General features: G+C 37.2%; 1 protein-coding gene across 1 annotated transcript in view; it reads right to left on the bottom strand.

Annotated features, from left to right (window-relative positions):
- LOC127626998 (GDNF family receptor alpha-1-like) overlaps positions 1 to 14,379 on the bottom strand; it is a 38,017-nt gene that overhangs the window by 3,242 nt on the left and 20,396 nt on the right. The window contains exons 4-8 of the mRNA XM_052103183.1: positions 11,337 to 11,688; positions 10,447 to 10,556; positions 10,049 to 10,183; positions 5,471 to 5,670; positions 3,469 to 3,513 (exon numbers count right to left, since the gene is read on the bottom strand). Coding sequence (XP_051959143.1) covers positions 3,469 to 3,513; positions 5,471 to 5,670; positions 10,049 to 10,183; positions 10,447 to 10,556; positions 11,337 to 11,688 — 842 coding nt within the window. The remainder of the gene's footprint in view (positions 1 to 3,468; positions 3,514 to 5,470; positions 5,671 to 10,048; positions 10,184 to 10,446; positions 10,557 to 11,336; positions 11,689 to 14,379) is intronic.

Raw genomic sequence — 14,379 nt, 5'->3', positions numbered from 1 at the left:
CAAAATAGAAAAATGATAGAAATGTTGGTCTGTTCTTCATACAGAGCTATTATACGAATTCACAACACTTGGAAAATAGTAAGCCAGATGTATGTACTAATTTTATGATGTGTTTCATTTTTTCTTTTTTGTTCGCCACCAGTCACTGTACTGTAAATACATTTTTTGGTCTAAGCTAAAATAAAAAAGCAGCTTTGTGTTGACATCTAATTTAACTGGTTTTATTAAAGTCAAAAATATTATTTAACATGATGTAATCAACCTAACTACACTACCACTAACCAAACAGTGGTAAGAGCTGTGTAAATGTAAACTTTTGTGTTCCAAAATAAAACCCTCATATATACTATATATACACACCGATAAGCCACAACATAAAAACCACCTGCCTAATATTGTGTAGGTCCCCGTCATGCTGCCAAATCAGCACCAACCCTTATCTCAGAATAGCATTCTGAGATGCTAGATTTTTCATTACAATTGTACAGGGCAGTTATCAGAGTTACCATAGACTTTGTCAGTTTGAGCCAGTCTGGCCATTCTCTATTGACCTCTTTCATCAACAAGGCATTTCCGTCCACAGAACTGCCGCTCACTGGATGTTTTTTGTTTTAGGCACCATTCTGAGTAAATTATAGAGACTGTTGTGCATGAAAATCCCAGGAGATCATCAGTTACAGACATATTCAAACCAGCCTGTCTGGCACCAACAATCATGCCATGGTCCAAATCACTGAAAAATTTTTTTTCCCCATTCTGAGTGAACATTAACTTAAGCTCCTGACCTGTATCTGAATGATATTAGGCACTGCAATTCTGCCACATTATTGGCTCATTAGATAATCGCATGGATGATTGTTGGTGCCAGATGGGCAGAGTCTGTGTTTGTAGCTTGCTAGCCTGCTTAGCATTTCTTAGTCTTGCTTACTCACATTCATCGTTTTATCCTTTTAAATTTTACTCCGTGATTCTAGTTTTTCCTCTTTTCTACTGTTTCATCTATGTGTATTTTACTGTATATTTATCTCTTGTTTTTTTTTCTTGTTTTTTTTCTCGTTTGTCTTCATTTCACGTCTCGACTGCAAGCATTTGTTTTCTCCACTGTGTTTTACATGGATTATTGCATCAATCTCAAACATCTGCTGATTAGAAACCACACCGATCTCAAACCATCACCGCTCAAGAACAACCATAACATCAACAACAACAACAAACAATTGCTGTAAGTCATGGTATCCGCTCATGTTATTTCTTCCTGCATTGCATGCCACACATTTACTATAGCTTCTTCCATCAGCAATGAGGGATTCACATTTGATAAATGTAAGGAATTAGTCAGGCTGACGGAGAAGATTAATGAGTTAGAGACACACATCCGAATGCTAGTGGATGTCAGTGAGAAAGAGAAACTTGTAGTACAGCGAGCAACACACCCACTGGTTCCCCGCAGCAGGGCGTTCGTTCCAGTTAGGGTTTCCAATCGATTCTCCCCACTCAGTGATGCACCCACTGAGAACCATGTTGAAATAGCCTTAATAATTGGTGATTCTTTTTAAATAATGTGGAAATAGAGACTCCAACCTTTGTTAAATGCATTTCGAGGACTCAGGCGTCTGACATAAGATCAAATGTATAAGTGCTGGCTAATGCTAAACGTAGATTTTCTAAAATTGTTATTCATGTCGGCACTAATGATGTGATAATGATTTGGGAGGATGTCCAGCAAGTTCAATAAATAAACTTCAATTGGTTAAAAATTCAGCTCCCAGAGTGCTGACTACATCCAAGAAATATGATCATATTAGCCCAATTTTATCATCATTACATTGGCTACCTGTTAAATTTCATATTAATTTTAAATTTCTGTTACCTACTTACAAAGCTTTGAATGGTCAAGCTCCGCAGTACTTAAGTGACCTTCTGACACCTTGTTAATAATTCCAAGAATACCAAAATCCACAAAAGGAGGTTGATTCTTTTCATGTTTGGCTTTTTTCTTTAAATCTAGACTAAAGACTCATCTATTTAGCCAGGCATACACCTAATTCATCCATCAACTAACAATTCATATCCGAGGGTTACAAGAGCTGGCCAGATCCAGCTCCATTCCTGCTTGGTGTCGGACTCCACTGCTACGTGTCGCTGAGTGATGACGACAAAGTACAGCCAATGCTAGCCAAACATCAATTCAGTCTTCAGAGGTCAACGGAGAATGGCCAGACTGGTTTCAACATACAAAGTCTACAGTAACTCAGATAACTGCTCTGTACAATTGTGGTGAGAAGCATAGAATCTCAGAATGCTTTTCTGAGATGAGGGTTTGCGCTGTTTTGGCGGCATGAGGGGGACTAACACAGTATTAGGCAAGTGGTTTTAATGTTATGGCTGATCGGTGTATATATGTGTGTGTGTGTGTGTGTGTATGAAGTATATTCTATATTCCATATTCAGTGCATTTAAAAAGTATTCAGACCCCTCGCATAAATCTACACACTAAGCAAATGGTAATGTCTAAGCAAAACCTAGATTATTGATAACTTTGCAAATTTATTAAAAAGATAAACCTGAAATATCACATTGACTTAATTATTCAGACCCTTAACTCAGTACTTGGTTGAAGCACCTTTGGCCTCGATTACAGCCTCATGTCTTTTTGGGTATGATGCAACAAGCTTTGCACACCAGGATTTGGGTATTTTCTGCCATTCTTTGCAGATCCTCTCAAGCTCTGTCAAGTTGGATGTGGGCCATCAGTGGACAGCCATTTTCAGGTCTCTCCAGAGATATTAGATTGGGTCCAAGCCTGGGCTCTGGCTGGGCCACTCAAGGACATTCACAGAGTTGTCCCTCAGCCACTCTTGCATTGTCTTGGCTTTATTCTTAGGGTCATTGTCCTGTTGGAAGGTGAACCTTCAGCCCAGTCTGATGACCTGAGCACTCTGGAGCAGGTTTTCATTAAGGATATCTTTGTATTTTGCTGCATTCGTCTGTCCTTCAAGCCTGACCAGTCCCCCAGTCCCTGCCACTGAAAAACATCCCCACAGCATGATGCTACCACCAACATGCTTCACTGGAGGGATGGTATTGTGCAGGTGATGAGCAGTGCCTGGATTTCTCCAGACATGATGCTTGGAATTGAGGCCAAATAATTAAATCTTCATTTCATTAGACCAGAGAATCTTGTTTTTTTAAAATACATTTGCAAAGTTGTCATAAATCAGATTTTTTCTTTGTCATTATGGGGTATGGTGTGTAGATTTATATGAAAAAATAAACAATTTAAAGCATTTTAGCATTAGGCTGCAACATAACAAAATGTGGAAAAATGAAGCGGTCTGAATACTTTCTGAATGCACTGTATATATTCCAAATATAAACGTGGTTTGTATAATGCTTAATATACAATCTCTATGGAGTAGAATAAAAAAATGTTTTGCTATGCATTCATAGGTTATAATGATTTCTTACCACACAAAGAACATCCAAAGAAACATTCTTTTTCACTTTCTGAGCCTATAAAGAAAGAAAAGTAGGTCAACTGAAATATGGGATGAAAAGTAATTTTCTTCTAAGATGCTCTTCAAGGTTTTTGTGTTATAAACCATTTCTCACACTGAAGCTTTTCCATCCAGCAAGCAAGTCAAACTTTTAACTAAGTCCACTGTGATTTAAGTCAAGCACAGTTTCAATAAAGCACTGCAATTATTCACTGCAAATAGAGGTCACTTTGGCCTCAGAGAAAGGTCCCTCTGAGTGAGATGTAATGTTACGATAATGAGTCCTACAGCCCACACATATACACCACACGTATACAACACTGCTGCCAAAAGCACTCTCTAAGTTCTTGCTACTTTCAAATCAATGTGCTGTGCTCTCGCTCTCTCTCTCTCTCTCTCTGTGTGTGTTCATTGTTTGTAGAAGGGCAGTGTGTCTGCATTGCTGTCTGTAACACACTCATACATTTGAATACCCTGTTACATAAACTTGCTCTGCTATCTAGTTTCCCACATGCACAAACACACAGGTTGTTTTGTTGGAACGATAAAGTGATTCTACTGAGAATTTGGAACATACTAAAGTTGCCGCACAATGGAGAGCGAAAGGAACTAATTCCTGCAAAAGGCATTGTGGGATCGAATGATTAATAGCCTTCCTGAAAGTCTATATGAAAAAAATAAATTGTCTACTAATAAATCATGTTACTGTTATTAAACCAGTATGATGAATCATTGTGCTAAATTGGTGGGGGGGTATATGATACTCTCATTGTAAGTGCAGTACTGTACAATTGCAAAGTCTATGGGTCAAGTGTACTGAAGGAAATACGAGCAGAAATGTAAAGATTGTATTTTTGGCAATGCATTTACATGAATATACATACTTTTAAAACTTCTGTGATAGCTTTTTAGATGTTGAAACATCTATATTTTTAAATGTTTACTCAATTATATATTGCTCATTACTCAAGTTCTGTACAATTGTCCCATAGACTTCCATTGTAAGGGCATTACAGTAAACGCTTTATCTTTTATACAAACATCTGTCTAATTGGCCTCTCTTCTACACTGTATAAGTTCTATAAACATGGAATATTCCTTTTTTAAGATTACCTGCCCAAATCTGTTTTTGTGTTTGTTATGCATAAATATCAAATCACCATTTTGTTTTAGAGACTACATGCCTGCCAGTCTAGAAGTTAGATCGTGCAGATGATTAGTAAAGATATGTTTTGTAGAGAGAATGTAAGGGGTGAGTATATCCTGCTTAAGGGTGTTCCTCATGTTAATGTGCCAGCCAATTAGCTCTGACGTGACATTTCTGGCAGTTTGATGTATATCATTTCTACCCAGAGGCCCTATGTGTGTGTTATCAGTGTGACAGCCAACACCCATCAATCAAAAGTAAGACCTCATTTCACCCTGAGCTCAAAAAATGAAAGATATCATATGCAAGAAAAGCCTGAAAACATCCAAACAAGCTGGCGGCTGTTTGCAAAGTTGAAGAATGCCGTGAATCTTTAACCGTCTGTGAGGGCCAATGGCACAGTGTGGTGTGGGTGTGACTGGCAGCTGTCAATCACAACATAAATGCTTTGTATTTGGACACTTTTAGATATTTAAGTACCTAATGTATGAATTGCAATAGAAAAAAAAATAATAATAAAAATCAAACCAAATAGCATCTGCAAACAAATTATGAAATAATTTTCTCAGAAATAACTTGAGCTATTTTTGCTTTTAATGAATTAGACCCAAGGGGATTTTAGTGGATGTATGAAGCATGGTAACCATAGGTGTAGTTCATCACATTAATTATCGACGTTCAAAGTAAAACATTGACTCATAATCAAATTTTAGATTTAAATTGCAATTAATTTCTATTTGTTAGTCTTTTATTGCAAACTTCTATTTTTTCATTCATTCTTTTTTTTTATAACTTGGTATGCCAGCTGCTAGTAAGCCTTCATTACCTGCAGACTTCCACAAAAGCTGTACAGACGGTCTGCATTTGTGTCCAGGTCACTGGTGAGTTTTGAATCATCCTGTGCATTGGATGTCCTGTCTCGCCCTCTATGATGAGTGTAAGGGTCAGATGGTATGGACATGATGGGTGGCTGGGGTTGCCACACCCCAACATCTGTGCCATTACCAAATGCCTGGATGGCATTGCCTGTGTAGTACAGAAATAGAAAATAATTTGTTCAAAAAATAAACTTAGTAGTTATTGTATATATATTGTATATGGGAGTAGCTGAAACTGACCTGCCTGATGCCCGCTATCAAATCTGTTTTTGTTATCAGCAATTTTTTGGATATTAAGAGCCTCTCTTTGTCTCTTAATACTAAAGCTGAAAGACTCTGAAAAACAGTCACTTACCGCTGTGTTACACTGTGCTAAGATCTCCACTTAAACTCCAAAGTTTCTGGGACCTTTCTGCTGATAAAACAGGGGTGGCCGTTATGACTCAACTGTCTTTTTAAAAATGACTTTATTCTCAAGAGCACTTTGACTTTCACAGTCTGTTATTTACTTCATGCCAGAGCAAGCAAAAGGGCAAGTGGGAGATTATTGATGGGTACTCGGGTAAAGAATAAGCTGCTTGTGTATTAAGGACCATCAGGAATGAGGGTAGTCTGACCTTATTATTGAGTGAATGCTGAGTCTCCTAGCAGGCAAACTCATTCAATTCAATAAGGGTTAATGACTCAAAAAGGGTTTAGTACCATTTTGTAGTCTCCATTACCACATTATTGCTCCTAAGCATAATTCTAAATAGATTATATGGGTTTGATATCTTAGATTAATTACATCTGATAGATGAGGAAAGTCAATAAATGCAGAGATTTAGGATTAGACATGTTTGGGGTTTACAGATCTCAATAGACACAATCCATAAATCAGATCTTTGCCATTGCACAGTTTGGAAATATTCTGCCTTTGTTGTGCTTTAATTGCACAATCTGGCAATCTCTCTTCACTGCAAAAATGTGCCAGTGTTTTCTGTTTAGGGTCAGATTGATGTGTCCTACTCTGTGTTCACATGTATCTTATGCCACTGACGGTAATGCAAGTTTTCATCAGTTTTGCAAACCTTTAAAAATGGACAAGAGAAGAGTTCAAAGAAATCTTTTGACCTTTAAAAAAAGAAGAGAATGTAAGGTAAGATATCAATATCACCTTTTTGACTCCAAGGCCCCCCACTGTCCAAGACAACATTTGAAGGACCCCTCGCCCAAAACTAGACATGTCTGATTAAAATAATTAACCATGGATAATTTTTGATTCAAGAAGTTTCAGAAATAGTCTGTTTATAATTTGTAGAAATACATCTTAAAGTATTTTTAGCATTTTAATTAAACTGAATTACTTTAATTACTTCAATATTTCTTATTTTAAATCAATTTTAAGTCAACTTTCGGCCCTCTTGGAAGTGTGCTGAAGCCCTCTAGTGGGTCCCGGCCCCAGCCCCCTAGTTGAGAACCAATGTTTTAGCACATTTCCAGTGACTTAGAAAATACAGCGGTTACAACGTGCACATGTTTTTTACTTTTTCATTTACAGGTTTTCATCTTTAATACGCTTAATAGAACTACTTTGTATAGCCACTGTTTAAGCATCATGCTTTGAAACAGCCAAAACCCCCATTGCTAGTTTGTTTATTCGAGTAAAGGATCATGTGTGGCTGTGTGAGCGAGCAAGAGAGAGAGAGGTAATCTTTCATAATATCTTAAGATTCTTTTAAAAAGAATTTATCAGAAAATACAAGAGTAACATGTGGATGTTATGACCATGTATAGCTTTAGCAGCATGAATCTTTGCACTGAAAGCTGAATGTAAACATTACAAATTACACATAATCTACTGCTTCTAATGTGGATAAAATGAGGCAGAAAGGATATTATTTATAGAATATGCAGTGACAGCTGTAGTGCCAGTGAAAGTTTTGTCTTTTCTATAATGTAAAACAATATAGACACTAAAGTTGATTTCTGCTGTGTTATGGCTTCGCGATCATTCACAGTCAGCACCAGTAAATATAATCTCCCCGAAATGTGTTGCAATTGTGGTTCAGGTAAGTCTGACGGCCAAAAAACAGAGATATCCCTCTTAAATGGGGCAGTTGAGCATTACTCAGGTGTCCATGGGCCTGGATGAAAAGTGCAGGATGCATTATTTTGTCAGAGAGTTATTCAGGAACATTCATTTACATGAACTGGAGGCAGGGTAATTGACACGGAGCAAATAAGTGGGATGATTTGTCTACTTAAGACAATGGCCGTTAGGATAACAGCACAGGTGATATAAAGTCACATGAAGCCTGCAAAGATAAATTAAATTAGTTTACACTATTGAATAGGTATGTGCGTCATTATTATGGTTACATTTTCATAACTGTCATTTTAATGTTTTGATACTGTATGTTGACATAATTTAAGAAATTACTATTGCGTAAACATTTCTATATTAAAACTGTATGTTTAACTAGCATTAAATGTAATCAATACCAACTGTGGTGCCACCAGCAATCTTTGCATGACTACTTCATATATATGTATGTTTGTAAATATATGCTGTATGTTTTTGCCTTTTGACTAAATCAAAAATATATCTTGATATTATTATACTGTGCGTATTGTCTCTGAAATGGCTGAAAATCATAGCCAATATATTAAAAATGTTTAATTCAAGAATTAAAAGGCAATAATGTAGTTAAAAATAATCAAGAAATGTTTTCGAACACTTATTTTGACAATAAATAGTAGACCTCATAAATATACATTTTTATATACATAAGTTTTTTACTAAAACATTTTAATATATAGATAAAATGCCACATGAAGTCATCTTAGAACATTTTGTAAGTGATGGCGCACACTAATCAAACTGATTCACAGAAATGTATCAAGTTTACATCAGAGATGCTACTAAAACATCCCCGTTTAAAAACTGTCATACTCGCAATTTGCAAGGCCAGGATGGATTGTGAAACTAGTTTATTAACATGCTTCTTAGGAAAGTTAATGACCAAATAAAAAGTGTATAAAATCATCATATTATTAAAAGTGTTGCTAAACTTTATATTGCCAGCAAATTCATCACAACTATACAGTGAATACTGGATATACCATCCAGCCTTAAAAGCAATGTTTTTTTTTTAATGCATACGTTTATATTCAAGAATAACCAAATGTCCAGATGTGCACACTGAGCCCTTTCTGCATCCCCTGCATTTGCCAATCGAGCAAACAGGTCTGTGGTTGATACAGTTAATATGGATCTGCATTACATACTTCAACATCTAGCCAGACCAGGGACTTATGCAAGGATATAATTAGTTGACTTCAGTTCAGCTTTTAACACCATCAAACCCACTCTCCATTAACCCAGCTCTCTGTTCCTGCCTCTATCTGTCAGTGGATCACCAGCTTTCTGACAGACAGGCAGCAGCTAGTGAGAATGAGGAAATTCACCTCCAGCACATGTATAACCAGCATTCTTGACCCCATTCACCCAGCACACTTCCTTTTCGAACTGTTGCCCTCTGGCCAGCGCTACAGGGCACTAAGCACCAGAACAGCCAGACATAGGAACAGTTTTTCCTTCTGGCCATCCAACTCATGAACAGTTCAAACTGCCCCCAAATACTTTCCTTTTGTCAATACAACCATGTGCAATATTCAATCCATCCATACCTACTTATAGCCATATTTCATTTACATTCTTTAACATATCCTACCTCTTCTTCATTACATTACATCACCTGCACATAACTGTATATCTGTATATACAATATTCAAACAACATAATTCCTCTTCCATAATGTATATGTTTGTATCTATGTATATATGGTTGCATTTGCACTGGAAGCATATGTCACCATGACAAATTCAATGTGTGTGTAAGCATACTTGGCAATAAAGCTGATTCTGATGTTAATTACAAACCAAAAAGTGCTATGATGCTGATGCTGTATGCCTTTGCCATGACATGGCAAAGTTGTTTTCACTGAACTCATGGACATTTCCACAGGCAGACACTCCTTTTTCTGTCTCCCTCTCTCTTTCTGTAACGTACACCCAAACACACTTAGATTCTGCTACTGCTATATCATCCGAGCTGTCGTCCTAAAGGCCATTGTCTTATGTAGACAAATCCTCCCTCTCATCTGCTCCGTCTATCACCCTACATCCAGTTCATCTAAATGGATGTTTTTGAAGAACTCCCTGACAGAATAATGCATGCTTCCCCTACTCTTTCAGGCATATGGACACCTGAGTAATGCTTTATTGCCTTTTTATGTCAGTCCCCCTTCAAATGCCCCATTTAAGAGGGATTTCTCTGTCTCTTGGCCATCAGACTGCCCTGAAACGCAACAGCAACACAAATCGGGGAGATTAGATTTACTGGTGCATACTGTGAATGATCGCGAAGATGCAACAGAGCAGAATACAACTTTGGAGTCTATATTGTTGTACAATATTGTACAAATATAAAAAGCTGTCAGCCACTCAGTGTGAATGAAGTTGATGGGGAAGAGTTTACTCACGGAGGCAACGATTGTTGGTGAAGAATTCTGTAAACTTGTCACATTCAGCTTTTCCATTCCCACTGCTGCTACAGTCACACCAAGGTGACACGCTGATGCCAGGGGCACGCAGGTAGTTAGGAGTCATCACTGTACCTGTATCACATATGCAAGACAAATGAAAACAAAGTAACACTTTAAAATAACTTTTATTATTAGGTCATCATTAATAAGGTCATCATCAATGAAGATGTACAAATCAATGTTTTATGACATATCTAACATTAACTAAAATAATTATTCATCATTGCATAATCAAATGGTGTTTGTTAATGTTATTAAAGTTCTTATATCTCATTCAGAGTGAGGCAGCCAATCTTGTGTTGATGTACTGTATGAATAAATCTGACTTAACTCACCTATGAGGCCTGAATATGCCAGCAGACAGTTGGCATAGTTTTCCTTCAGACACCCTGAAATGGAGCGAGTCTCAGGTTGACAGTTGGTGAGGAAGTCTGCTAAACGAGACCTAAAAAAAAAAAAAAAAGAACCAGGAATGAACAAAAGTTCACACACTACCTCTCCTCATTAAAAACACTCCGCACAAAAGTGACAGTCATGCAGAGTTACTAGTGCAAGACTAGCACCATATTGAAATTAATCTTCAGTAGATCATTTTGGAATATGTTATATTTTTAAGCCATTTCAGCAGGAATTCAAAATGTAACTGATAGTGATGATGTCGTTGTAATATTTGCACATTTGCAAATTCTGATTGGCATTCTATCTCACAGCTAGTTGCATACTGAATTGTGATTGGCCCTCCTTTATTTTTATTTAACCATACAAAGATGGTGCTCCATTTTGTGTTGATTCTAAAGAGCCTCTTAGAGGACAGGAAGGGGATTTGTTTCCTGAATTATTATTAAAAAAAAATTTCGTTCTCTTGCATATAGTTTGTGTTCCCTCGCAATAAGTTTTGTGTTCCCTCACATTAGTTTGCGTTACTCCCCCCCGATTCTCAAAACAAAAGGCATGCTGATTGTCATGACAACTGAAATTATTTAGGCTCTGATGCTGCAATTCATTTACGCAGGACCAAACCCTAAAACCTAAATTTAACAAAAACTTGAACAAATTTATTTTGCTGCCTTGCAAGCTCAGGTATTTCCATGTAAATGCAAATCTAGTTACTATTGTCATATTTTCCCACACACTCGCTGAAAATTCCACTATTCTCCTTATTCAATGACACTTACGCCACTTTCAAACAGAGCACACTCGTGCCAGGAGCTGTCCTTCAACCTACCTGCAAATGTAATTAGTCTTGCAAGAGGCTTGCAAGGAGAGACAGTTGGGTATTTCCTTGTCCTCATAGGAGCATGCAGGAACGATGGTCTGACGTCTGCGCTCGGAGCAAGCCGAGTGATCCCCAGAGGTGCAGGAGCAGAACAGCATCCCGTAGCTGTGCTTCGGTGGCACCTTGTCAAAGAACTGCCGCAGGGCCTTGTGGCACTTGCGTTTGTTACACACCTCCGTAGTAGAGACTCTACTCGTGCAGGGGTTGATGTAGGCTGAGCGGTACTTCTTACACGTGTCGTTCAGGTTGCAGGCCTTGGCGGCGTTCAGACAGCTGTTGTCCTTGGTAAAGGCTGCCTCACCTATGTGGGCAGAGATGGGAGCAAAGAACTTTCAAGGGAGAGTTGGAAGACTACTGGCTGATTTTAATGATGCTAACACTGTAAATGTCAAATCACATTTGCTGAGAGTGTGGCAACTGTTGACCTTTCTGGACTCTCAGTGAATGCCCTCTGGCTGAGGTTGTGCCATACGGCTTTCACAGAACTGCAGGCCATGTGTATGTCAGTAATAAGATGTAAGAGACCGAGTAACTACATTACTAATTAACTCTAATGTTATGACAATTACTGCAATTTTTTCAACATACATATAAAGTAGATATAACAATGTTAAAATAATATCTTCTATCCCAGTTTAAAATGCAGAGACAACTATAAAACTTTATTGTGATTAAGAAGATAGACGCAGCACCACGAATGGAGCAAAACACAGGTTTTTCAATATGTGTTTTATTTATTTATGTATGTATTTTTTCTGTGAGACGCATGAAACGGTCCAAGACGTTAACTTTTAAATGCCAAGGACCCCCAAAAATGATGATCCTATTGCAAGGGACCCCTTTCCTAAAATTAAAAAGCTATAGTTTTACCTATAAAGACCCATTTATTGTGTGTGAGAAAAATTGTATGTGTGACATTACTGTATTAAGACAACATGTTTTGTGCAAACTTAAATAATTTGCTTTTATATTATCACACTCAAGTCAAATGGAAATGGATTTCATATATACATAAATTGAAGATTAATCAAAGTTATTGTAAAAAGCTTCCATACTTGTTACAATCACATAACATACTGAAATGAACACTGTCACTCATCATTATTTCTGCATTCCCATTTGATGACGCCAGTGGTACAGAAATTACACACTTCAACTTTATGATCGAATTTTACAAAAGTTAATATGTATGAAGTTGTATTGCTAAATATGTTGATTAGGATTTCATTCACATCCCTAATTTGTTTAGTCTAGTAGTGTGTATAAAAATAAATAAACAATAATGATATTTTTTGTTCGCGACCCGACTTCGGATAAGCGGTTGGAGATGGATGGATGGATGGGTTATTTTTTCCTCCATTACATTTGTACATTTTCAACAGAACCCACACAACATGCCCTTAGAATACCGAAACTTCATTTCCAACAGTTACGTTTATGTATCTCCCACCAAGAATTGATGGTTTAAAATAAGTTTTACTTGTATAATGTTGAATCTTTTGCCTGAAAAACTTCTCTTTCTATTGCATCCTTGCTTCTACTGCTGCTACAGTGTTATCTTCTTGTTTTTCCTCCTCTAAATCTACACATATTTTGAACAAACAACCTCAGGTGAATGCTAGTACGCCCTCACTCATGAATATGTTCGCAACCCTCTTAACTTTGTCTTTTCTTTCTCTTTCTCAATCTATCTGTTTGCTTCAACATACACTGCATAGCAGAAAATATGTGGACACCTCCTTATAATAAACAGGTTTGGCTATTTCAGCGGCACCCATGTAACAGAGGAATAATAGAAGCCAGTGGTAGCTCAAGGGGCCAGTGTAGATCAGCGGTTAAGGCTCTGGGTTACTGACTGAAAGGCTGGGGGTTCAAGCCCCAGCACCATCAAGATACCACTGTTTGGCCCTTGAGCAAGGCCCTTGACCATATCAGCTCCAGGGATGCCGTTTCATGGCTGACCCTGCGCTCTGACCCCAGCTTAGTTGGGATATGTGAAAACAACTGCATTTCATTGGCTCTGTACCTGTACTCTGCACAATGACAATAAAGTTGAATCTTAATAAAAGTATGTATATGGTAATGCACCCAGCTTTTTCAGTAGTGTGATTAGCTCAGCTACTTTTAACAATAACCACGTGTAGCTTTTCCAGTTACAAGCTACTTCACTATTATTATTATTATTATACTAACACTAGCTGTTTTTTGCCATGTTATATACAAATCAATAGCTGAGCGGGTTGAAGCAGTGATCATACACTAATGAATTAGTTGATTCAGGCATTTAAAGAACCAGTTAAAATAAACATTTCACCAATATGACGCATTGGAAAGTCTAACTCATTTTAGTGAATCAGTTCATTTGGACATGTATATGAACCAGTTCAAATAAAAATATTCACAGATTCACTCAAGCCGATTGACTTGTTTTTACCAGCAACGGTAATAGGGTTACTAACATACTACTTGATTACTTGCTGCTATATCACAACGTTTCAGTCAGTTATATAAAATTGTGTGTTTTCTAGTTTTAATAGTTGTATTAAGTATTATTTAGGTTCAATGTTAAAATTCGTATTATTAAATACAAATTATTTCTTAAAGCTTTACTCAGTATTTCTTTCCCCTCATTTAAAAATGTTTTACTTGTAAAGAAATAAATAATAATTTTGAAAAGTATGTATAAAATATGACGACTCGTGTGATATGAAGAGTTCAGTCATTTCAGTAACCTTATAAAAGCTCTTTTATTCTACATGGAGCAGGGGAGCCTCATGGGGGCAGCCATGTTAGCATCACATGACCATCTGAATTCTTCTCGCTTAATCTCAGTAACTGCCCTGTTATTGGACATTTTTATTCATGGATTAAATTAATCCTGGATAGTGAATTTGTACTATAGCATTGGTGACTGAAAACTACTGTGTTAGAGTGATGCTGCATCCAGGCCACTAGGTGTCAGTGTAAGCCAATGTCGCCACTTCGACAATTT

This window comes from Xyrauchen texanus, chromosome 33 (genome assembly GCF_025860055.1).
Source record: "Xyrauchen texanus isolate HMW12.3.18 chromosome 33, RBS_HiC_50CHRs, whole genome shotgun sequence".
NCBI classification, from domain to species: domain Eukaryota; kingdom Metazoa; phylum Chordata; class Actinopteri; order Cypriniformes; family Catostomidae; genus Xyrauchen; species Xyrauchen texanus.
This window is presented reverse-complemented; position numbering and strand designations above follow the sequence as displayed.